At 40.5% G+C, this 26380-nt stretch overlaps 1 protein-coding gene and 1 long non-coding RNA gene across 6 annotated transcripts in view; one reads left to right on the top strand and one right to left on the bottom strand.

Annotated features, from left to right (window-relative positions):
- The window catches only part of LOC128851410 (uncharacterized), a 35328-nt gene extending 30171 nt beyond the window's left edge, over positions 1-5157 (bottom strand). The window contains exon 1 of the long non-coding RNA XR_008448782.1: positions 5016-5157. This is a non-coding gene — a long non-coding RNA (uncharacterized LOC128851410). The remainder of the gene's footprint in view (positions 1-5015) is intronic.
- SYBU (syntabulin) overlaps positions 15-26380 on the top strand; it is a 40083-nt gene continuing 13717 nt past the window's right edge. For 2 of the 5 annotated variants that reach the window (XM_054060088.1, XM_054060087.1), the window contains exons 1-3: positions 15-142; positions 293-479; positions 14463-14660. In XM_054060088.1, the coding sequence (XP_053916063.1) occupies positions 116-142; positions 293-479; positions 14463-14660 (412 nt within the window). In that variant the 5' untranslated portion in view covers positions 15-115. Of the gene's footprint in view, positions 143-292; positions 480-5313; positions 5453-14227; positions 14355-14462; positions 14661-22581; positions 22696-26380 lie in introns of those variants that run through there. The other 3 variants (XM_054060090.1, XM_054060091.1, XM_054060089.1) reach the window with 3 other exon arrangements.

Below are 26380 nucleotides of genomic sequence, written 5' to 3' on the forward strand. Positions count from 1 at the left end.
ACCACGTGCCGGGGCGGGGAGCGGCGGGGCCGGGCTCCGCCACCCCCAGCGCCGCAGCGGCTCCGCGCATCCTCTGCCCATGCCGGGAGCCGGGCTGTGTGGGGACTGAGCAGCGATGGGGCCCCTGCGGGAGAGCGGCAAGGTGAGGAGCCGGGGATGGAGAAGGGGCTGGGGGAGAGGGCAGGCAGGCAGATCGAGGCTGTCCCCCGCCTCTGCGGGTTTTGGCTGCCCCTGCCGGGATGGAGGGAGCGTTCAAGGGGTCCCTGACGGTGGCGTGTCCCTTCCCGAGCAGGAGCAGAAGGCGCAGCTGGAGAAGGAGGCGGCCCGCAGCCGCATCCCCCGCTTGGTGCTCCGGCCGCAGCAGAAGGCATCCCCGGCTTCCGAGTCGCCCTTTTCGGAGGAGGAGAGCCGGGAGTTCAACCCGCCCAGCTCCTCCGTGGGCTCCGGCAGGACCCTCAGCAGCAACAGCTTCTGCTCAGGTACCGCAGACAGAGAGACAGACGGACAGACGCCCCGCAGTCCCGTCCCGTCCCAGCCCCCACCCCCCCGAGGCGTCGCTGTCACTTCCAGGCGCAGCATCCCTACGAGCATCCCCCTTCTTGCAGAGGAGGAAGGGCAACCCTGGATTTTTTTGCAGGGAGATCCAGTATCGTTCTTTTAATACTCGTCTGTAAATGACACCAGATGTTTCCATGTCGACTTCTGCTATCCACCGCTAAAAAGTTGGCGGTTTTACTGCAGCAGAGCAGTTGCTTTAAGGAAAAAGGTTTGCCTTAAAAACTGCAGCGTTGGTTTGAGGCGTTCTGAAAAGCCTGTGAGCCAAAGAGTCTGTAAAATGGGAGTTGTTATTAAGGGCATCACGCATGCATTCCTTTTAGTTTTGTGATGATGATCTGCATGCATGAATCAGAGCAAAATATGTAGGTTAAGTTTTCACTGTCATATGGAAGTGAAATTTAGAGAATTTAGACATGATCTGGACGTGACGTCCTCTCTACAGAAAGGGCAATGGCTGGGTGATACATCAGAAGTAAATTACTGCTCTCCAACTGCAGACCACAAAACTGCCACTTGCTCTTCAAAATGAGTATGTCCTTTTACATCAGGGACAACTTAAACTGGATTTTTTTATGTTAAATATTTGCCCTGTGTAGAGTGTAGTACAATTTAAGTGCCTCGGCTAGCAGTGAGGGACTCAGATGCCTACTAGTGGTGAGTAATTTTTTAATTCAGTGAAACTCTTCACCACATATGACGCTATGCACATGTCTAATGGCACTGAGGGTCACAGGAATACTTTGGGTATTGTAATTTTAAAGATATTTTACTGACAAAAAATTCGGTTTTAATAGTATTTTGGAAAGCATAACATTCTCTGTTTAACTAAAAATCTGAATTATAACATATTTTTGCAATACTTAATATCAGAGCAAGTTCATGGATTTCCTCTTAGTTTATTCATAGGGTATTTAAATTTCCAAAGGTTTTCCTGAGACCAGCCAGAAACATTGGCATTTATGTTTGTCTTCACTACAGTGGATCAGATTTTATTTTTAAATTCCTTTTACAAAGAACAGTGCATTGAACACTTGTACAAGAACAGCCAATTTTCCTAGATGAGAAATAAAATATTCGTGTTTGAGTCTACCATTTCCTTCCTGGCTTGGATAGATTTTGCAGTTAAGGCTCAGTGGAATGATCTATTTGATTGTTGTTTATTGAACAATGCAGAGTGTTAAACAAACACCATAGGTGGTAAGAGTGCTGAAGTCTTTTTCCCACGCCTTTTGAATCCCTCCACCTTACCTGTTTGAGTTCATCTCTTACAAAGAAGTAAAACCCTTAGAAGCTTTCTGTAGATACATTATTTTTATAATCTCTCCAAAATGGCTGCTTTTTATTCTGATTTTTTTTCTGTGTGTGTTGACAAGCCTTTCATCCTGGCTACTGACATTACTTTTTATGATGTCTTTCTGGTTTGTATCGCATTCTTCAGATCTACTCAACACAGAGCTGCCACTGAAATACTCTGGTTGGCCCTCTGCACAATATAGGCTGTCTGGAATCCCAGCAGAGTTTTTTGTTTACTCTGGGTGTGTCTGATCTCATGGCTTGACAGTTTTAAGGTGACTTTCACAGAGGAGTGAAATGCTGGCCTCTTAACTTGTCTCTTAAGCACAACTGTTCATATTTTTATTTCCTTTTTTTCATCTTTTATTCTTCCACAAATGCTGTGTTGATTTTATTTGATTCCCCCTGACACACCCCTGTGCTTCTCAGGCTGCCTGCAGCACCCATGCAGGAATGCATTACCCAGGCTGACTACTGCAAGTTCTCAAACCTTCCGCAGCCAAAGATCAGCCAAGGCACTGTCCTCTGTCCCAGTATGTGGGTTTGGTGTTGATAGGTTTGGTGGACTTTCACTGCGATAAAGTCGATAAACTCATGACAACAGTCACTGACTTGATTTCCTCATTCTCTGATGTGTCTTCTCTGTTTTCTACTTATGGTTCTTTCTTAATAGAGCATATCTAATTTAAATTGAAATTCTCCAGCAGCAGTATGTGGCTGCTGGTTCCTGTTTCTGGGGAGGGCATGAAGAGGAGCTGTGTGGAGAGGCTGAGTGAATAATGGAATCATAGAATGGTTTTGGTTGGAAAGGACCTTACAAATCGTCTAGTTCCAATGCCCCTGCCATGGGCAGGGACATCTTCCACTAGACCAGGCTGCTCAAGGCTCCATCTAACCTGGCCTTGAACACTTCCAGGGATGGGGCATCCACAACTTCCCTGGGCAACCTGTTCCAGTGCCTCACCACTCTCACTGTGAAGAATTTCTTCCTAATGTCTAATCTGAATATTGTCCCCTTCCAATTTAAAGCTGCTTCACCCTCGTCCTATCACTATATGCCCTTGTAAAAAGTCCCTCCCCAGCTTTCTTGTAGGACCCCTCAGGAACTGGAAGGCCGCTATAAGGTCTCTCCGAAGCCTTCTCTTCTCCAGGCTGAACAACCCCAACTCTGTCAGCCTGTCCTCGTATGGGAGGTGCTTCAGCCCTATGATCATCTTTGTGGCCCTCCTCTGGACCCGTTCCAACAGCTCCATATACTTCTTATGTTTGGGGTTCCAGAGCTGGACACAGTATTCCAGTTGGGGTCTCACGAGAGCAGAGCAGAGGGGGAGAATCACCTCCTCCAACTTGCCGGCCATTCTTTTTTTGATGCAGCCCAGGATATGATTGGCCTTCTGGGCTGCGAGCGCATGTTGAGTTTCTCATCAGTCAGCATCCCCAAGTCCTCTTCAGGGCTGCTCACAACCACGTCGTCCCCCGTCCTGTATTGAAACCGTCGATTGCCCTGACCCAGGTGTAGGACCTTGCACTTGGCCTTATTGAACCTCATGAGGTTCACACAGGCATACTTCTCCAGCTTGTCTAGGTGACTCTGGATGACATCCTGTCCTTCTAGAATGACAACTGCACCACTCAGCTAAGTGTCATCTGCAGACTTGCTGGGGGTGCACTCGATCTCACTGTAGCAATGAAAATCTCGCAATAATGAAAATATAAAACAGCACTGGTCCCAGTACAAGCACCTGAGGGATCTCCATCAGGACATCAAGCCATTGACCACTACTCTCTGAATGCAAACATCCAACCAATTCCTTATCTACCAAACAGTCCACCCATCAAATCCATATTGCTCCAATTTAGAGAGAAGGATGTCGTGGGGGACAGTGTCAAAGACTTTACAGAAGTCCACATACATCACATTCATTGCTTTTACCCTATCCACTGATGTGATCACCAACCTGCCTCTCCTGGTGCTTTGCTAGGCACTTACCATCTTCACTGAGAACTGACGTACGCAGAATGTGTATTTAAAATTTGCAAGTATAAATTTGGAAGAAGTGAGCAGATGAGTACTGTGATGAGTGGTAGTGTGATGGCAGGATGAAATAGCTTATGAGCATTTGGAAAAATGTCATCGTTTTGTAATTTCTTTGGGGCGTTAAACTCCAAAAGGTTCTTGATAAGCAGCAGATAGTGTGAGTTGTCCTCTGAAATAATTCCTTTCCTCTTTACCTTTCCTTTGACAAGGCACTCTATACCTTTCTTCCTTTATTATTGACACCAAACAGTTATGATCAGTAAATTCTTCTTCCCTCCCCCCACCTCGGGTAGAAATTATATATTTTTTCCTTCTTCTATTTAAATAAGTATTTCCTGATTGATTCCATAGAGCTTCTGAGGTTGTCCCTTTTCCCTGGGTGCTTACATTGGTCCCAACATGTAAGTGAAGGCTTAGAGTTCTTTCTTTCTAAATGAGACCAGCAGAGTCTTCTATGTATAATTAATGTTGATTTAGATGGGGTGAACCTTTGGGAACCGCAGCAGTGCTGCAAGCATGGTAGCAACAGAAAAAAATACCCCTTGGCAACAGATAAGAAATATTGTGTTTTATTGCTTAATTTCTTTTGAAGAAATTATTAGTTCTGACTGAGGTAAGTTTTAAATTTGCATGACTGGCTCCCTCTTTGTCTTGTGTCACTGGATCAGTGACTCACTTAATGGTGTTGGCCAACTATTTGCAATTGACTTTATGTCAGCTTTGTTTTTTAAGTCCATATGAAACACAGTGAGACTGTTAGTCTTCCATTTCATCAGGAACATCATAGATATTTTTAATATTTTATTTCTTCCAAATTAACATGGATGCTCTCTGGATGTTGTGCAGGCAAGCTGAGCCTTTGTATCGGTATCCACTATGTGCAATCCTTCTCTAAAACCTTAGCACATCTGGGGTCCTGCTTGTCATTTGATATGGGAATACTCTTCCTTTAGACACTGCCCTCCTACACCCTGCTTGTTGGCCACAGGACTCATATGATGTCTAATGATGAAAAAACCCTCTCCCAGCAGCTTCGTCTGCATCTGCTGCTACCGAGCACTTGCCCATCTTATGCGTGTTTTCCTCATAAGTTGCACTTGGCTTTGAAGCGGCTGTGTGAGCTTACCTTGTCAGTCAGGCGAAGAGCATGATTTTAAATGTCATGAAGAAATCATCTGCTCACAGTTGTGTTGCTGAGCGGCTGCTGCAGGAAAGAGTGAGGCTGTTTTGGTAGCCTCAGTGACAGTGTTTGCTTGTAGGAAATAAGATACTTAGGGCGGGGCATTACCCTTGTTTTTTGCATACACATCCTTCTGATACTAAGCCAGTTGCGCATTGGATTGAAGGCAGCCTGCGTGTGCTAAGCTCAGTAACAGTCTATTTAGCTTTTCATTTTAAAAGTATGTTAGTTTGGGATATAATTTTTTTTTCTAGTTTGTGCCTCTGAATAGCTCAGCTTTAAATTTCTCCTTATGAAGAAGAGTTGTTACATGCTACCTTTATAAAGATGCACAGGCTTTCCTTCAGCCTTTCTTCAGAAGCCAGCCACCTGAATTTCTGCAGGTAATGCAGCAGTGCTTCGCTAACTGAGATACGGCTTTGCAGGGAGCACTTGTGCATTTAATAATCAGTTAGTGTAAGATTTTATGAGCCAGAAGAGCTGTTTTATTCGCATAGCAAATGGTTCTTCTTTTCTCGGGCTTACCTGCAGATAACCTCTTTAACTAGACTGCATGGTACTATGGGCCATTGAGAAACAGTAGCGTATCTGTATGTGAATGATGGTGACTCTCACTCTTAACAAAATTTTCAAAAATAGGCGTCAAAGTTTCTTTTTTGCTTTTTCTTTCAAATTTTAAGGCCTAGGCTCAATGTTTATTTCCTAAGCTGTTTTCTTCTGGTTTACTATATTTAAAAAATGTTGTTCTTCACATAAATTGCAGAATAAATGCTCCAGTATGTTGGCTGCACTGTAAGTCCCAAGGTGTATGCACTGCAACAGGAATATCACTATTACCATTCCCTGTTCTCTTGCTTCTACACATGGTCCCGTAGGAGCTAGGGGGTTATTTGCCAACTGACCCAGCTGTTGATGGGTGCTAGGGCTGAGTTTGCAGTGCTTATGTCCAAAGAAAGCATGTAGGTGCTTTAGGCAAGCTTATTAATGTTAATGTGAATGCGCTACCCATATTGTTAGCCACAGACCAGAGGAGAATGGAATTTGTGTGAATGTTACTGAATGAAATTCTGTACCTTCGCACACTCTGGTAAATAATTTCTTTGCTAGAGCATTGAAGTAGGTTGTATTGTAAACTAGCTAGCTGTGGAGGTGCACTATTAGTATGTGTGTTCCTAAATACATATTTCTGAATGGAAAAAGATTAAGGAAAGCAATTTTTCAGTATTTTAGCAAAACAACAGATTGAGGTTAGAGAGTTGTTATGAATTACTGAAAATAATTACCTCTATTATTTGTGTGTATATGTATGTTATTATGGAAACAGTAAGCTCTCCCATTCTTCTTGTTTCTTATTATAAGAATAAATATTTTGTTTAAATAGTTTCTTACTGGTTTATTTGCTGTTCTTTTAGTTTGATTTACTGAATCAAAGATATGCTTAAAAGTGCTCAAGTATAAGATACTGAAAGTTAGCTTCTCTTTCCTGCAGTTCTTTATGCTACACTATTCCACAGTCCTTTTGCCATTTTGTCAAATTTCTGAAGTGGAGGTTTTCTCTGGTGCATCTGTTTGCAGCACTCTTTAAGGCAGTTCAGTAATCGCTGTGATATTAATTTACCAAAATGCTGAAACAAAAATCTGCCTTCACAAATGCACTTCTGGCCTTTGCATAAGGCCATCGCTGGTGACATGCTTCCTTTCCCATTGCTGCTTCCCTGGAGAATTTCCTGCTGGGCCAGCTTACATGCAATATTTTATTATTGCTTCATATTGTAAACCAGCGGTTCTGTTTCTGTGGCACAGAGATCTGTTCCAAACCTGGAAATAAGAAAAGTGTCTAAGTGCTAAAGAGCAAAGCCTGCCTGTTCCTCAGGGTTTGGCCTTTCCCTGCTTCCCTTTCAACTTCACAGTTTATTCCCTCTTACTAAGTAATGATCCTTTTGTTCCTGTGCCACACAACAACATCTGGAAGCCAAAATATTTGACCTTTTGAATTTTTATTGTCACCTTTTTGTGTATCTGTCAGCACTGTGAACTTTAAAAGCCTCACCCAGGGCCTCCTGAGGTCAGTAGAAGAGTTCCTGTTGTCTCTCACACATTTTGGATGGTGCCCTGAGAACAGTCAGTAGCTCTTCCTTTCTACTGCCCTGTTTGTCTCAGTCTTCTGTGTACTATGGACTGAATTCTAAATTATATCATGTATTTTCTTCACCACTAATGAATGACTAATCTAATACTTTTGTTTTAAAGTGCTTTCCTTGCAATTTTCTGTTGAGTTGAATATTGTCATGCATATTGAAGAACATCACAACTTGTAGCAGGAATGAAAGTTTTAACAGAAGTCTTTGATGTTAAAATATATACTTTTTATTAAAAAAAGAATCTTGATGTTTTAAAGAAATTCTGCATGGCATGTTTTAGCCCTACATTTATAGGGTTAATATTTGTCCTTGAAATTTTGGAACAGTGTTTTGACATATCCGTATCACCAAAGACACTAAGTGTGTTCTGTAGTAATGGAACAGTGTTTTAACATATATGTATCACCAAAGACAGTAAGTGTGTTCTGTAGTAATGCCAAGTGACAGCGTAGGATTTTTTTGGCAATTAAGAAAAAACAAAAAAAACACATATAAACCAACAATGGATAGAATCTATGAGTTTTCCAAACATTATTAGAGGGTAAACAGTGCAATGTTGCAAGTTGATGTTGAATCTGTGATGGTCACAGTCATACACTTTGAGCTGTGGAGGCAGAGCGATGTGAGAATGAAGGAATATAATGTGTTACACCATTTGAGGAATAAGTAAAAATTTCTGCATATAGTCTATTGGAGATTTTTATTTCCAAAAATAGTACCTTCTAATTGGATAGAATATTTATAATTTCTTTGTTTGCTGCTTAAGTGAATTAAGCATGTAAAATCACACACACAGAAACCCATCTATCTATACATAGATTTCACATAATGGTAATACAAAATGGGTAGTATTTTTTACCTTTGATGTAGTCAAGGATCACCCACCAGAGGTAGCAGTAGTGGCACCACTTCCAGGTGTTGGTCTCAGGAAAGGTTAGTAAGGTCTACTAAAGCACTTTAAAAAACCTTCTTCTGACCTTTAGTTAAAACTTTTCTTTAAAATTTTCAAATGAATTTGCACTCCTTCATCACCTTAAGCCCCTTGTCCAAATGTCATCTGTGATGTGACATAAAAACTCTAGGAACTTTGCTACTCCTGACCACAGCACTCTCCTAGTAACAGTGCTATTTTTATTGATATTTATGCTAGTAAACCTTGATGCTTTTGTTCTGTAATACTAATACCATTAGTGGTGCTATAAATGGAATGACAAAGCCAATAAACCACAATTATATAGTCGTTGTTTCAGATGGTTTCCCAGAACTCACGTCAGTCCTGCTCGTTAGTGAAATGTTCAAATAGAAGGAATATTAGGAAATCTGTTGCCAAAGTCACTGCCAACTTAGCTGTTGTACAGTCAGATGTCAAGAGCCGGTATCTTGAAGGATATGTTTATGGGAAATAACTGCATGTTACTGGATATCCAGGCTTTAAGAGTGGATCAGTCCATCTTCTTTCACCTTCCTCTCTCTTTTCTATATAATCTAGCTCATCAACTTTCATGACATGGTGTAAGTGAACAGAGAGGACCCTTTTGACACATTCGATGAGCTGTTTCCATACTAAATTTTCAGTAATGACTATACGTGGTCAGCCTCTAGGTGTGACGGGAGCAAGGTTCAAAGGGCTGGCGAGGAACAGGTGTAAAAATTGCCTGTATTTTAATGACAGGAACCTCAGCAACAAGCAAAAGGCGTTGAAGATTTTACTTACTCCATTACTGCATTATATTTTATGAATAAAACATTAAAATCAATAGTTTTAGCTTGAAAGTTGGACTGGGAAAAACAAGGTGGTTCCCAGCTGTGGAATACCTTAAAAATATAAAGGAATAGCGTGATCCCAGGTATGTAGGTAGTACAGGACCTCTGGAGATCATTTGAACCAGCTTCCTTTCTGAAGCAAGACTGTTTCCTCCCATCAGTCATGGTTTTGTCTGTCTGAGTGTAGTAAACCTGCAAGGACAAAAGTTTGCACAGGCTTTCTAGGTGACCTCAGGGAATGGCGGAGCTGCTTGCCTGCCTTCATTTACAGTCAAAACAAAGCATAGTTAATTCAAGTTCCACCTGCAGAGACAAAGACATTAAATGTGGAATTAATTTACTTAGCAGGATTTTGTATAAGTAGACCGCCTCTCTTTACCTGACAGGACTATACTTTTGGTTGCTCTTCTGCTATGCTTTAATGTGCTTGACTTCTGGTAAGACATTTGACTTACAAGCATGTGATATTTTGATTAATTTTATGAGATACCACAGATCTTAAAAACACCTGTAAAATGAGGTTAGAATTGACCAGAAGGATCAAAACTGGTAGCATTTTTAGTACTCTACTTTTAGAGAAGTTATTAGATGTTTTTTTTTAACAGTCTGTGTGACTTTGTGGTTTGCAGGTGACAAATAGTTTGTAGCAAATAACTAATCTTCTAGAGTACATGAAATCATCTACTGGAATGGCTGCAGTGAAAAATGGAATGTTTTAGTAGAAATAGGAAGTGAAGAGAATATCCACACTTCTTGCCTTAAGCTGCGTTCCCTAAATCATTGCTGAGCAGCTGAGCAGTGCCTCCAGAGGGCTGTTCATTGTCATGGTGAGGTACAGGTTAGTCTCCTGTGTATTGAGAGCCTAATGATGTGCATGTGAAATATAGTTTGGTTTGGGTTAGAAGGGACCTTAAAGATAATCTAATTCCAATTCCCCTGCCATGGGGGTCCCTCTAGATCACGCTGCCCAAGGCCCCATCCAGTCTGGCCTTGAACACCTTCTCTAGAGATGGGGCATCCATAAACTCCCTGGGCAATCTGTGCCAGTGCCTCACCACCCTCATTGTGAAGAATTTCCTCCTTATGTCTAGCCTACATCTGCCCTTCTCCTATTTGTAGCCATTCCCCCTAGTCCTATCACTACATGCCTTTGTAAAAGTTCATTAGAGCCCATGTTTAATCCCGGAATCAACAATTCTTAGTTGAAATAAAGAGTATGTGCAGCCTGAATGTTGATCAAGCGAATCTTAAGTGAAGATGAAAGTGGGACAGTAGACAAGGGATCAGGTAGATGATGGACTGTTCAAACCCATAAAAATACATAACTAAGTCTGGCAGCTAAGAGTGAAGGTAAAAGGAAGTCAGTGGTTCCTCAGCGAGAGCATCATTAATTATTTGGTTTGATTATATAAGGAGGTTGTAAATTCAGTATTTCTTGAAGTCTTTCTGAAAAGGCACTATTTTGACTAAAGAAAGCTGGAAGGCATTTTCCAGTGAAACTCCTGAAGTCTCTGTGCCTGTAAAGCCAGAGAAAATTATCAAGTCGCAACATATGGCCTTAAAGTCTACAAGAACATTATTTTTGTCAGTTGTTAGAGTATTATTATATTTAACACTGTTGTTCATGCTTTGACTTTACTATTTGAAAGTTAGTCAGTGCATGCAAATGTCAGACTGCTCTGAGCAACTTCTCTGATTGTTTGTTTGAGGAGACACTATCCCTTGAAACTTGGCAGAGTGTCTGATCTGGAAGAGGGGTTGGACGTAGAGTTTCAGTGATGAAATCCAGCTGATGTTCAAAGGGAACATCTACTCCCAGAATGCTCTTAGGAGGCCATTGTGAAAAAAAGACACCATGAATATTGCAATTAAAATCGTGTGTTATAAATTTATGTGGTTTTCCCTCTTGTGCAAGTTAATAATACAGGCAAAATCAGAACTATGGATTCACACAACAGTGTCTGGGAGTTTTCTGTCTGGTATCATCCTGACACTCACATCCCTGAGAAGGCAGATCAAGTCTGTCTATATTCCTGGGAAGTCTGGACATGAAATCTTTACCGCAGCAAACGTCTTGCTGAGTTGTAGGACTGAAACCTTATGTGAACTTGCTGAAAACACCATGTCCTCAGCAGAAAGTGAATACCGTTGTGGGCTTGCCTGCTCCTGTTACACCATTGCCAACTTTGGAGATATAGATTCCTTGCCTTGGGCCATTTCTGGGCAGGTGGAGGTCTTCACCTCCTTCTGTCAGATTTATTAGTGGAGTTTTGGAGGTACTCCCGGGAAATACTGAATCCATGCTGCCACAGTTACATCCTTCCTGTTGCAGGCAAGGAGCAGAGGTATTCATTGTGGCGGTGAGCAGGGCAGATGGTCAGACTGTCTGCGGGACGGACAGGGTATCAACTTGATGCAGGGTCAAGGTCCAAGGGAGGCTCTGTTGCTCTGCTGTGGGGATTTCATGTGCAATATTAAATACAATTAGAGACCTTTAAGGCTTCAGTAGCAGGGAAGAACAAAGGTAAATGCAAGCAATTTGACTTGCACCAAGCAACTAGATATCTTCTCATTGTTCACCAGGACTTTGCCATGTGCCAGAACCATGAGTTGCCGATTGGCTGAGAAGCGCATTCTGCCAGAGTATGGCAGAGCTTTGACTGCCTTTGGTGGGAAGCACCAGCATTTTGTATGCAACTGTTCGTTTCTGTGATAGTAAACATTTGATTCTTCAAAGGACATGGCAAAAAGCTGACACAGAAAAATGTTTCTCTGCAGCTTGCCCTAGATCTGGAAAATTTATCATTTTGTTCACATTTCTGGTTAATACTAGATCGAAGGTATAGAAGTTATACTTTAAATCAAGAAATTACAAATAATCGGTGGAGAGAGCGCACAATAAAATAATTCATTTACTTCACTTGACGTGAGAAAGATCACCTGGTTATTGGTGTGTCTAAAGGTCACAAGGGGCATGAGTAGAGAAGAGCTATTGTTCTTCATGCCAGTCTCATTTGTTCCTCTAATAAATGCCCCATTGCAACGAAAGCTGAAGTCCTTAAGAATAAAACGAGGATATGTAGGTATGACATAATTTGATTATACAGTGTCAACAGCATGATATCAGAGGCAATTTGAGGGGATGGCAATTAAAATATTTTTTTTTAAGCTATTTTTGTGTGCTTTGTTTGGATACCCCATTTCCTTATTGCAGTTAGTTTTACATATTTGTTTGTTTTAATGCCCTAATTCTTAATTCTGTAGTTATTTAATTGTTTAAAGGTTTTATCAGCTCCTGAGGTCTTCCAGATAGCATCTCTATAGCTTTGGGAGTTATTTGTACATAAAGTTTCGCATATAAAACACATCTATGAAGTCTGCAGAATCTGTCCAGGTGGAGAGATGAAGTAACTGTCTTCTTTAAAAAAACAAAAAAACCCAAAAAACCTACAGTTTTGAAAATAATGCTACAAAGAGGAACATCTAAGTGGAAAGGTTATATTTAAAAATAAACTTCACTTTTTTTCTGAATATATTTGATTACAAATTTTTATGTGCTTCTAAAGAGAAGATGCTTTGGACATAGCTAAAGGAACTGCTTGAATGCAATTCAGAAGCTTTCTCAGCCACGCTGACCCACTGCCCTATGGGCAGCATTCATTAAGCCTGCAGAAAAGACTGAATCCTTGAGAAAAGGAAATGGGAGGAAATTACTGCTTTCTCTCTTCTCTGTGAGTTATATTGCAATGCTCATGGTAATGGAGAGGATGAAAAGTAAACTAAAGTCACATGGGCAGCAATCCTGCTTTAGTCAGGGTGGGGATGGGCTTAAAACCTTATTAAAAGTCTTCCCTTTCCTGTTATATTTCTAGGAGCTAATTCTGAGTTGCATAAGGCAGCAGCAAAATGGCAAAAATACATGCTTGTAGGCTTAATTAGGCTGGATTGGGTGTTTTTGCACCATTACTGCCCTTTGAGCTTTGGGAAGTAGGCCTGGCGGTAGGCTGGGCTGCTCCCATGGCTTGGCATCATGTCTGGGAGTTTGCAGAGGCCTGAGCAGCAACACGTCAGGCTGCTGGCGGCTGTTACCTGCTTATGCATACAAGCACTCTTTGGATAGTCAGCCACTGGGGGATGGATGTGGAGAAATGAGACGCAGAGGGTATGATAACTGGTCAGACGCGAGGGAAAACTTTTTCACATTAAAGGATGAGGATGTTTTCTTGTACTGAGGAAGTAATGGTTAACAATAGCAAAGTTGCTCTTTTCTGCAGAGGGGAGGCAGGGAAGGGGTTAGATACTTCTGGAAGTCCGTTTTGCCTCATAAGTGCACAGTCATCTACTAACTTTTTAAACAACCTCCCTATGCAAAGCTCCTTGCAAGATGAGGCTTGTCCCATATTATGAACAGGGTGGGAGTTTTAAGTGCAATATGGTCATGCAGATTATTTGGCTCGGTTGCAGGTACTTCTTTGAGTTTCGTGTTAGTTAAAGATAACACACAGGCGGTAGAGTGTAATTGCATAATTAAGATGACAGCTATTATTTTGTCCTGGGAAAGAGTGAGCAATTACATTTCTTCAGGAGAGTAAATTTTCAAGGCTTCACAGTGTCAAAGTTGCCTGTTTGTTTTTGTGGTGTATCTCTAAAACCACCGTGACTTTTAGAGGAGCTGTGATTACTGAAGATTACAGGAGATGTGATTAGATGAAGGCAGTGTTTGACATGTGGATTTCAACTGGACTCAGACTTCTGACTTTGCATTTGATTGTTAGGAGCTGAAGTGTTTGTATTCCTGGAGGTCAGGAATGTATATCTATTTCCAGGGTGACTGCTGATGCCCTGAAACACTGATGTGCTCTCAGAGGAATTTGGCTTTAAACAAAAACACTGTGTATTACGCACCCTCTTCACTGCTAGGTACCTCACTGCCACTTTGCAAGAATGGAAAAGCTCTATGATTATGGTTGCTTTAAAAAATAAAACAATTTTGAGAAACCTTTATTAATTCCAGTTAAATGAAAATACTGACTTAGAGCATATGGGCTGTAGGTTATTCTCTTCCTGTTCAGATAGGAACATACCTTGAAGAAGAGCATGTGGCCAGTGCTTGGTTTTTGTCCACTGTGCACTACACAAGCCTTTCCTGTGTCTTATGTGCATTTATTCATGCAGTGATATTCCCTAACCTAGCTGATTAAAAAGAATTTGTCTTAGATCTGAGTTTTCATTATGTAGCCGCTGATTTTGTATTTTGTCAGTCTTAGTGAAACAGATAGTTGCCATTTTCGTCTACCATGAGGTATTCAAGACTTCTTCACAAAATGGGAGAAACTAATAGCTGCTCACCAGTTTTCAGAGCCAAAGTTGTGCTTACCAGGTAACTGACTGTAAACAGTTGTAGTCCAAACACTTTCTTTTTTAAAATTCTGTTAACATTTGTTTACTTATTAGTGACAAATTCTGATATTTTCTCTTTTCTCTTCAGATGACACTGGCTGTCCTAGTAGCCAGTCAGTATCTCCAGTTAAGACTCCTTCTGATGCTGGAAACAGTCCAATCAGTTTTTGCACTGGTAGCGATGGGGACTTCTCCAGGAAGAAATTCAGTCCAGGAACAATAAGTGAAGGGAACTTGCAGCTGGCTCGATATAAGAAGGAGACAAAGACAAGCCTTGTAAAGCCTGGTGAGTACAGTGTAGTTCCTTTCATTTCTTTAATTACACTTTCTAATTTACTAGTACATCTAAAGGTGTCTACATACATTGTGTTATGCTGCCTGTGATACCACTATATGCTGACAGTAAATAAAAAGAACAGTTGAGTTCTCTCTATGAAGCCACATGCAAGAATTGAAAACGCTATTGGTATTAGCCTTATCATGGAAATAAAACTAATTGACATCTTCACTTTCTTTTATGAGGCTGCTTGGTGATGTCAAATAACAATTGAAACAGATTTCATCCCGTTTCGTGGTAATTGCACACATATTTCATTGGCCAAAGATAAATGACTCTTACTATCAAAGCAAAGACTTACAGTCTTCTGATGTTAGATTTTTCATTGGATTCTGCCTAAAGTTTACGCTGCCAGGCTGTGATAGCTCTGGGAATACATGTCAAACCAAGACAAGATTGTGGGCAGCCTAGGTGTGGGAGTTGGGCAGATGTAGTAGGTGAATCAAGAGCATGTCTCCCATTGCCTTAAGCTAATGGGGCACCTCAGACCACCAACTAAATCAGCACCTGCTTGTCGCGTATCCAGGACTAAATATCCTGGTGTGATTTTAATTAGTAGATATGAGGGGGTTTTTGTGATTCATGTACAGGCAGCTCTTGATTGCAAATGGTTGGGATATTTATGCTGTTATTTAATTAATCATGGCAATAGAGAGGGAGTTGACCCTGTACAGGCCCAGCTGCAGAACTGACATAATTTATGAGCTCAGGTACGCTCCGGCTATACTGTTTCCAGAGTCATTTTACCTCTGGAAACAACTTAGATACTTACAGCAGGAGAGCCAGCTCAGATTTACCAGCACCACATTTAATCCAGAAGCAGTCGAGAATCTGTTGCAAAAACTCTTCACTGGCTTAGTCATTGAAAGGGGTGATTAAATCTGACTCGCAAAGTTCCTCAAATAATTTCTCCCATTATTCTTCATGAGGGGAGATAATATTTTTTTCAAGGTTTGTTTTTGGTTCTATTAAAAGCAAGGAATCTAATGCAGGTAGAATGTGTTGTATATGGTACATGACAGTCAAATCTACAGCCATGGCTATCAAAACCATTTTGTTTGTGAATATGGATGCAGCTTAGGAAACTGTGGATTTTGAAAGGTTATTGTACGAAGAATCCTATACACATTGAAAAGAATAAATGTTTCAATAAATTACTTAATTGATTTCGATTGTTACACTTAAACTGACCTGTAATATTGAGTTAGTAGCCTTTTACAGTAATAATCAGAAGTCATCTTCATTTTACTTGATGGTGTTGTTTCAAGGCTCTGAATTTAACTTTAGGTATTTTTTAAAACTATAAGTTTTAAACTATATTTCTGTCAAATATCAGGCTTTTGTAATCATTTGACCTATGTTTGCCTGTGTCTTCCTTTTTATCTCATCACAACTAGATTATTTTGAGTTTCCTGAGCAACTTCAGCAAAATTTGAAAATGAGTACGAGAGTCAGTAAGACCGCAAGAATGTAAGTGGAAAGGCTGAAAGAGGGAAACAAAGGCAAGCTGAGTAGAATTTTAATATGGGAATATTTTAATATTTTCAGGTGGGGAAAAAAGTCAGCACACAAGAGTAAAAAGCAACCTGTTTTAATGCTTTTATTTGGGCAGACAGATGTGTTGACATCTATGTTCATTCATTTGAAGCTTTCACTTGTCATCTTTTCAGCTTCCTCTTAATGTGGCTTTGTTCTTGTAGGCCATTTTCTGTAGCTGTTTGTACCTCTGCATTGATAGATCTCTAAGGTTGGAAAACTTGTCTCTAGAGTTCAAGCATGGGATCCATCAAAACTCTCAAAGCAGGAACTGGGTCTGATTTAGAGTACTTCTAAGTTCCTCCTCCCAATTATCTCACAACTCTTCTAATGGAAAGTTGTTAAAAACCTCATTGTAGTCAATGTGAGAGTTGACACAGCAGGGGAACATGTTTGAAATGGGAAGCTCACCTGGGGACAGATGGGGTTAATTCTCCTCATTGTTGGCCACAGGGATTACTGCAATTGTCTCCCATTGTTATCACTTCACTTCAGGTGAATCCAGTCCCCAAGGATCTACTTGTGCATGACTTTCTGGTGACTCAGTTGGGAAGGTCTAGCCCTTCTGCACAGAGAAGGTATTGTCTTATAGCAAAATACACAGGCACTAACAAGGGAGCAGTAGAAGGGAAGTGGGACGTGGGAGGAAAATAACAGCAATGTGTCCTTGTCATACATAACCTAGTTCTGCATACAGCTGAATACCTCAGACTACACTGAAAAAGGTTATGCATAATATCTTTCTGATCAGCCCTCACTGATTTTATGGAGATGATCTCTACTCCGTATTCATCTGAAATGTCTTGTGATAATGACTGCATAGCAGGAACCAGACATGAGAGAGAAAAATCCAGCCTACCGCTATCTTTTACAGACTCTGTCCTGCACTACGTTTTTGTAGATGAGTACATCAGTCAGTGTGCACCTCCAGAATGCCTGTAATTTAGCTGAAAATTTATCTCTTTCCAAGATTGTTTTCTTGGAACATGCTGAATCTCAGAAGTAACACTCACACAAATATTTAGATAATTCAGGAAGTGTCAGAGTGGGATTGCACTGAGAATGAACCCAAGGATGTTTTTAGGCTGTTCCCAAGCTCCAATGCTTTTCTGCTCATCTAGCAACATCACTTCATCTTTCTTTTCCAGACTTCAAAACATGAAATACAACATAGCTTTTTTTCTCTAACAGCCTAAGGCATTGTTATATGGATCCAAGTCATCTTCACCTCTTGAAGTATTAACAAACTAGATTTGGATATCATTCATAATTTATGTTGTTTGCATAGTGAACCTTACTTAATCCTGGGATGCATTATCTCTGCCTCTTGCTAAAGCTCTGAAAGATTTATAACCATGAAGAAGTTATTCATTTGGGATAGTTTGTAATGTTTTTTATTGTGCATTAAATCCAAATCACAGCAGTGTTATAGACGAATTTGGCTTAAAATTTATGTCTGCTTTCCCAAGAAAGGATGGAGAGGACAGGAACATTAAGGAAGATACCTAACGTCCAATCCAGGAGAGAGTTACAAGCCTTTTTGTTTCAGGATTTTAGGAGTTGTTTCTGCATTTGGATGTGATTCATTTATCCAGTATTAAGAGCAATGGAAGATGTGTTGCGGAAAATGTGTTGCAGAAAATGTGTTGCAGAAAATGCCTGGATAAAAAGGCAAAAAAGCTTAATTAACATTAATCTTAGTTTTGTATCAAAATGCTGTGCTGGATCCTAGGGTTTCTGTTAAGGAATAAACAGGGGCATAAACATTTCTACATATTCAAATACTCCTCCTGCAATGATCCATGCTGAATTCCTGCAGCTCAAATCCACATCTTGTTGAGAATACTAGGAAATGTTTGGCTTTCTTTGACAGTCTTTTTCATCTCATTTTTTGACTTTCAAAATCTGCAAGGATCCAAAATCTGGCTCTGCAAAGTATTGATAATCTTCTAAAGACGTGGATAAAGAAAAGGAATCCTGTGTGAGAGTTGCATCAATAACTTTTTAAAATCCTGCATAAAAAGAGACCTGTGTGAGCTGCAGTTAGAATCAGCTCCCAAAACTTGCAAAGACTGTCATTCACAGTAATGTTCAGTAATAACCATTTCAGGTAGCAGCACACTATGTAGAAAAGTTATTCTTTTCCACTGATGATAAAATATCTGGCCACATATTACTGATTACCACATCCCAGGGGGTCCTACCAAGTAATTCCTTGAAGAGCTGGAAGTCTCCTTTCCTGAAATTTAGTGTGACTATAGTCCTCACCTGTCCGTATCCCTCTGGACCTTGAACTCCACCAGTGAATGATCACTGCAGCCCAGGCTGCCACCGATCTTAACATCACTGATGAGTTCACTTGTATTGGTGACCATGCTTCTCCTTGGGTGGAGGTTTCTATCAGCTGGACTAAGAAATTATCTTCGATGCACTCCAGGAGTCTCCTGGATTGCCTACAGCTTGCCATGCTACTTCTCCAGCATATGTATGGGTGGTTGAAGTCCCCGAGTAAGATGAGAGCTTGCAAGCATGAAGCCTCCTGTAGCTGGACGAAGAAGGCTTCATCAGTTGTCTCACCTTGATTGTCTGGCCTGTAGTATACACCAACTAAAGGGTTCCCTTTGGTTCTTCCATCTTTAATTTTTACCCACAGGCTTTCAACCTGTTCGTGGCTATTCTTCAACGACAGCTCTTCGCATTCTATCCCTTTCCTGAGACAGAGGGCAATGCCTCCACCCCTCCTTCCCGGTCTGTCTCTCCTGAACAGCCTATAGCTGTCGATAGCCATGTTCCAGTCATGGGACTCATCCCACCACGTTTCCATGATGGCAACCAGATCATAGCTTTCAAGTAGCACAGTAGCTTCCAGCTCCTCCTGCTTGTTACCCAAGCTTCGTGTGTTAGTGTAAAGGCACTTCAGCTTGGCTGCCGGTTGCATCACCTTCCCAGTTGACCTTCTTTTGCCTATAAGGTGTTTTGTAGAAGTCTCCTCCCTAACACCTGACCCCTGACACCTGTCCTTCCACCTTTTGTTAAAGGTTAGCTTGGTGTTATCCCCCTACCCCTTCATATCTAGTTTAAAGCCCTGTCTACAAGCCCCGCAAGTTCCCGGGCAAAGATCCTCCTCCCCCTCCGAGAAAGGTGGCTCCCATCTGCAGCCTATAACGCCGGTGCCGTGTAGGCCATCCTGTTATCAAAAAACCCATAGTTATTGTGGTGAAACCAGCCACGGAGCCGTGTATTAATAGACTCGATATATAATATATATACTATATAATATACTCTCAAGAATTTCAGGTTTCTGATTGCAGAAAGATGCAATGATAGGACTTTGTTTATCTTGGGAAGGCTGATAAAATATTAGAAATACATCTTTTACTGATGCATTTATCCAAGAATGTTGTCTTGTATTTACATGGCTTTTGTTTCTCTGTACCAAATTTCTGCAAGCAGTGGGAAAAATAATAGCGCTGTTGTTCCTGTTGTTCAGGAACAGAGGCATAGAATACAAAAAACAAGTTATAGAATGTGCTAACTTGAATAGATCTTAGGGCATGCAAGTAGATCCATTGTTCTTTATAAGTACTTGTTGGTACTTCTACCAACTTATATGTTAAAACTTTATATGTTAAAATAATTCTTGAAAGGCTGCTGATGTACTATGTATTCTAAGGCAAAGTAACATTGTTTGTTTAAAAAATAAAACAAAACAACAACAAAAAAAAAAGAGAAAACTATTATTTGGAGGTAGCGATCTGCCTTAACTGATTGCTAAAATAACTTGGTGTGCTTCATTTTAAAAGCAGGATCATGCAAAGGTGAAAGGGATGAGATAACCTCAGTGCAATGTATCGCTCCTCCTGTTGTGACTTATTTAGCAGTACTTTATAACCTGTATTCCAAGACTGCATCTTTTCTGGGGGAGGGATAATTAAGATCAAGGATATATCAAAGAACACTTAATGCAGTGTCAAACGCACTATTTAATCAGAATACACCCTACTCCCATCCTGCAATCAGTCATTACTTAACTTGTGTTTTGAAGAAGGGAAGATTCGGGCTTCTATTCCTGTAAATAGTCAGATAGTTAAATATGTGGCTCGTTTCATGTGCATAAGGATACCGAAATTAGGAAATGAGCTACACCTGATTCACTGTACTTTAAGTAATTTGTCATAGAGAAAAAAAGTGTTCTGAATATGGACTGAGCGAAATGGATAACAAATGATCAAACCTCTTTCCTTTTCCTGACAACAGGCAACATAACCATCCTGACATTCAGATCCAGTGGTGCACAACACATTTCCTGTACAGTTATAATCTCTCTTCTCCCTTTCTTATATGTGAAACTCGATTTTATTTGGCACAGTGAAGTTTCTAAGATCTTTTCTTAGAGTCTAACAAATACAGTTGTAGCAGTTTTCAACCCTATTCCTTTTTGCCGTTGGCAACGTGCGTTTGGGTTGTTGCCTTCAGCTGGGTCAAGAGACTCAGTGCGGGCAGTAGCTGGTGTTGGAGCTGCTCTGTCTAGCATCAGTCGCTTGGTGTTTGTGATTCGGAAGAGGTGAGATTTGAATCTACAGGTCTCCTTAGACAACCTCCAGGAGGACTGGCTCTTTCTGTGGCCTAGTGACTGGTCCCTTTGCTCACAGGAGATGAAACAGCTTTAACACATGAATCTCCCATTTCCCTTTTTCTGAGGGCTACGGGGGCTGTTTTGGATGTGAGGGAGATGGGAGTTCACAGTCTTGAGCCAAGAGGAATAGAGGGTGGCCTGTAATTTACCTGACTTCAATTCTGTAGCTGTAATGTAGGTACAATTGTCTCTGCCTGCACGAATAAAATAGGTGAATCTAATGTGTGGTCTTTCTGACCAAATATATAAGCATTTGTTTTAGGATAAGATAAATAGTACCTTGAGTACAGTGATTATACTGCCTAACTCTCCCTTGACTGAAAATGGAACCAAGGCTGGCTTGGGTGGGAGTGTCTGCTTTAGAGACATCCACGTTTCATTACATGAATCCCACCCACGTCTCCTGTTTCCTCACCCGTTTCCTCTGACAACTCTGTTGTTAGACCTTATTGAAGCCAAGTGCAGTCTCTGTCTCTTTTATTTATCTTTCTTTTTTTTTTAAACAGAAAAGAAAGTCAGTCTTAGACATTCAGTTGCAGAAGAAAGTTTGTGTTTGAAAGTCACGCATGGATCTTCAAGTAGGTCTAATTAGATGCCTTTTCCTCTTCTGTTCATCCTTGACAAGCCTAGGCAATCTCTGTCCTATTTCTGAGGATTACTGCCCAAGGTGCCTAGAATTGCATAGGAAGATTCTTTATTTCATTTTGCAGTATGAATTCACAGGAATGAATTTTTTTTAGAATGTAAGCTAATTAAATCACACTGAAGTGAACAAGTGCTCTGTAACTTCTGAGAGGTAATACTGGAATATAATAATAATATAAATATTTTTAGCAAAAGATGTTTAGAAAGTTAGGTAAAAACTATTAGAATAGCACTATTTTTTTGTTTGGATTTATATATATAATAGATTTAAACTTTTAATTTAAACAAATTTGCTTGAATTGAATATTTAGAAATAGCTAATTATTTCTTTTAAAGAGAATAAGCAAGGTAGCAGCTATGAATAGTGCTTTCACTTTCAGGTGTTTTGTGGTTTTGAACCCAAATCTACATTAAAGTGGCCTAGAAAAACAATCTTTTAATTCTGTGTCACAAATTTTACAATCCATCCCCTTCTAAAAAATTATTTTAGATGTTGCTTAGTAGAGTTGTAGGCAGTTAGTGGTTGCACTGTAGCCTCTCAAGACATACACCTCTTTTCGTTCAGGGGACTCCCAGGCTGCAGCAGGCACCCACATCTTACAGTGCCAATGAAGGATCCACAAAAAAAGCCAGCCAGTTGCCAAGAAGGAACCAGCAACTAAAAGGTGAAAGGCTAAGTTCCATCTGTCCTAGATGATGACCTGCCCAGCTGTGCCCTGGTGACACAGCCCGCTGGTGATCCAAGGTCTTGGGCACAAATCTTCCTCGTGAAGAAAATAAATAAAAGGAGATCCCTGTAACTCAGTTCAGTAAAGTGAACAGAAAATTCTATTTAGATCTGTTTGCCTCTGTTTTGGAGGATGGACTTGAGCATAAAGGAGCCCTAATACAGGACTGCTGGGCAGGCTGGGGAGATGCAGGGAGTCTGCTCCCAGGGAAGCTGTTCCACTTCGTATAATTTAGTAACTGAATGGGAGTTTTTGAAGCCAAGTTCCCAGCAGGCAAACTGTAACTCTTTTCTCTCTCTTTGGCCTGTTAATTGTCCTGATATCACTCCAGATGTACAGAAATTGGGACAGCCACCAGTAAAGGGAGATTCTCACCTGAGGATGCCTGCAACCGCAAGCTTAGTCCATGAGAGAGCCACGGCTCAAACTGCATATCGGAGTGAGTAGGGGATCTGTATATGGGACTTGAGTAAGGAATGCCCAGGGTGCTGAACAGGGTGAGACCTGTGCATGCCAATTTATCTTTTTGCTCCAAATGCCTTTTTAGAGAAGTAGGTCTCCTGGGGATTGTGAGGATGTGCTTCTGCATCTGGAAAAGCTGTCTGAGTGCCTGGTGTGGGAAGGGCACTAGAGTTTAGAGGTTGGTGTTGAGGCAGGTGTGGAAGATGGCAGTAGCTGTGATCTTTAGTCAAAAACATTTCTTTCTGTGTATTCAAGTGGGTTTTTTTTCTCTCCTTTGCTAATCCAGAGTGGAATATAAGCCAAGGGAAAATGATGCTATACACTGCACATTCTTAAGTATTTGTTTTAAAATATGTGTGAGGTCAAGATAGAACATGCTTTACAATTTGTGTGTTTATTGCAGTGAATTTTCTGCTCCTTCTGGTGTTTTTCTGTGGTTTTCATCCTCCTTCACCTCCGCAGAAAGAAATACCATGTATATGAAAGAAGCCATTACGAATCTTCCCTTAGGAGATATTTTTTGTGCTCTGCCTTCAAATTGCAAGCTATATTATTTATGCCAATGTTTAAAATAGCTTTCTGATTCCCTGGTTGAAGTATTCTGAGCCTACTCCAGCTACATTTTACTATGCACAACTCCCACCAACCATCAGTTTTTATTTCAAGTAATTTTCTGTGAAATAACACCCATCACAGCCAGAATCCTGTGTTACTGTTGCTTGGTTTTCTTTACAGTTTTCCAGCTGTATTCCTCCTCCCCATGATAAACACTGTTGCCAGTATTTATTTTTGTCTTAGAATACACAAATTGCATTCCCTTAATCTCCCTTCATAAACGGTGACCTGTAATCCTGTTATCATTATTGTTGAGCTTTTTTGGAATTCCTCCAGGTTATTAATGCCTTTTTAATGAGAATCTTGGGATTTAGACTGTTTTCTGAGCAATGTTTACTCAAGAATTGATAGATTGTTTCCTTTTCTATTTTCCTTTACATCCACTATTTCTGTTTTGTCTGACATCTTATTACGTTCAAAGTAGAGCCATGCAAATAATTGATTTGGGGGTTTGCTGCCAAATCAAAACATTAAAGAAAACCTTTGTTTCAGACTGAACAAAGATGATATTAAATCTAAAATATTTAGAATGTTCAGGGAGATTTTTTTTAATTAATTTATCCCCTTTTTAAAAGAAGAAAGAAATTTGTCAGTTTTCAAAATTAAAGCATCATTTCAAACAGAAAGTAGAAAATTTTGCTTTATCATTTTCTGGCCATGTTTGACTTCAAATCATAAATAGTTTCCTGTTGAATTTTGGTTTTTTGGTGGCCAAGTTGCTACCTAAAGGTTTTTGTTTCCCTTAGTATTTATTACTTTAAATACTTTCTGAGCAATATTGAGTGGGTATGTCTATGTATTCCTTATGTTTATGTTTATGTATCTGTATTTATATGTATGAAAAGCTAAGGGAATTTCTTTATTTTAGTCATGCAGATCTTGCTTATTTGTTTTCACTGTGGAATAAAGTCTTTGGGTAGTTTGGTGGTTACTGCATAAACAACTGAGCAGATCTTTGCAGACAGCTGTGGCATTTTGAACACTTGTCCTGTTCAGGCAGTGGTGTATTAATTGCTTTTATATAAGTCCTGGTGAAGCTTTATTTTAGATGCCTTCGTTCTATTTTCTTTCTCGCTTGAATTATGATTCTGAGCTCACAAAGAGCCTAGGAGAAGGGAGAAATGCATGTCCAGTCCCTGTTCCAATTAAATAAACCAAAATCAAAAGACATAAAACATAGCATCCAGAAGAGCAACAGGGCAGAGACTGCCTGACTTTGCTCAGAACTCTAGATTGTGGACCTTAGTTTTCTTAAGCGTGTTGAGTGCAGCTGTTGGGTAGGGTCTCCCAATGGAGGTGGGAGCTGTGAGAAAGTCAGGCCTGTTTGGATTCCCCCATGTAGCAAGTGGTAACAAGTACAGGCAAGCGTCCTAAAGTGGATGGATTTATGAAGGATGTGGAGAGGGGCATGACAAGCTGAGAGGATGGGAACCCCATGTCTTTGTCCAGTTCTTACTTCTGGGTGCGGTGTGTTGGCGATATGTTGTGCAGCCTCCTCCCGGTTCAAAGCTAGATCTGGCTCTGCAAATACCTGGTGGATCCTTTCTTTTCCCAGTAAAGTACGCAGCAGAAGAGAGATTTCCTTGGGCTGATTTCGTGTAGATCCTAATGTATTTGGTGTAGCGTGAAACACGATGGGAGCCAGGCAAAGAGCTATTCAGTGCTTTTAACTGAGAAGCTTTGCTGGTTGAGACTGATGGAGGTATTCCCAAGTGAGTTGGCAGAAAGAGAGAGCACCACTTCTTAAACATCCCCCTGGGAACTGGGGACCTGGCATCCTTTCACGAATCCAGCTTCCATGCACTGCAGGGTGGACATCGCTTTCCCAAGGAGCTTGCAGTATATCACCTTTGAAAAGGCTTAACAAAATAGTAAACCTACTTTATAATAGCCTATCTTACAGATACTGTTATGTAAAATTTATTTAAAGAAAGTGAAAATTCTGCCTTTTTTCATATTTTATTGGTATAAGAAGCCTTGTCTTGCTTCTGTGCTGGGGCACTTTCATTACAGGTCTCTGTTCCTCCCTTCTGAAATTCTGTAAGCAACAGGAAAATGTTTGCTTCTGAAATCTGGGCAAGCTGTGACTGTTTGCTGTAGTTGGCAGAATACAAACCCATGAGGATTAATATGCTGAAAAAGCACAGGCTTCTCATCTGTTATTTGTGCTTCTTTATGATAAGAGTGCCATTGGGGAAAAAGAAACCAGCCAATGACAGCAGTCATAACTTGAAATGCTTTGCCCTCAGACCTACCTTGGCTTTATTACTGTAAAAACATAGATTAGGCAACCAATGAATATACGGGATACTGCTTTACTGTTATTTTTAATAGATGACACTTGAACTCTTATTAGTTTTTTGTAATCATTTCAACTTGTGTGTTAGTAAATATTTGACTATCTTATAACAAATTTTACTTTTCATCCTGGAACTGCAGGGTTGTTTAGTTAGTTACCCCCCAGACAGGTTTCTTATTACAGTGTTTTTCTTTTCCTTGTTGAAAACATGTCAAACTGATTTAAAATGTTTTATGCGTATTATAATGAGAACTGTATGCTTTATAGTAACGGGGACTGTACAAAAGTTTTAAGCTGAATCAGGTTTAGCGTGTGATTTCATGCATTTGCATATATGCTGGGAATGCATGCCTGCACCATGAATTTCTGTGCCTCAGCCAGTCTCTCTTTTCCTTGTGCGTGGCAATGAGATTTAGGAGATGCGTTGAAGGGGCCTCTGAAAGCCCTTTGTTAAACTTCTGCCACCAGCATGACAGGAGGGCTGGGATGTGTTCCCAGTCTGTGATGGAGTTCACTCCCTTTCTGTGTACTGCTAAGTCATCCCTGCCAAAGATGACATTTTCCATCTCCTAAAAATACTTCTGACAAGCCTACCCATTTCCCTTCAAGCAGACCATATAGTACTGCCAGATATATGAAAAACCTCCTAGGGTGACACTACATCCTTACTTATAAAAGAGATTTGCCCATAGGTGGATTTACACATATTTTATAAAACTGTTATTTGCAGGTTGAAAACCATATTATA

This window comes from Cuculus canorus, chromosome 2 (genome assembly GCF_017976375.1).
Source record: "Cuculus canorus isolate bCucCan1 chromosome 2, bCucCan1.pri, whole genome shotgun sequence".
NCBI lineage: Eukaryota > Metazoa > Chordata > Aves > Cuculiformes > Cuculidae > Cuculus > Cuculus canorus.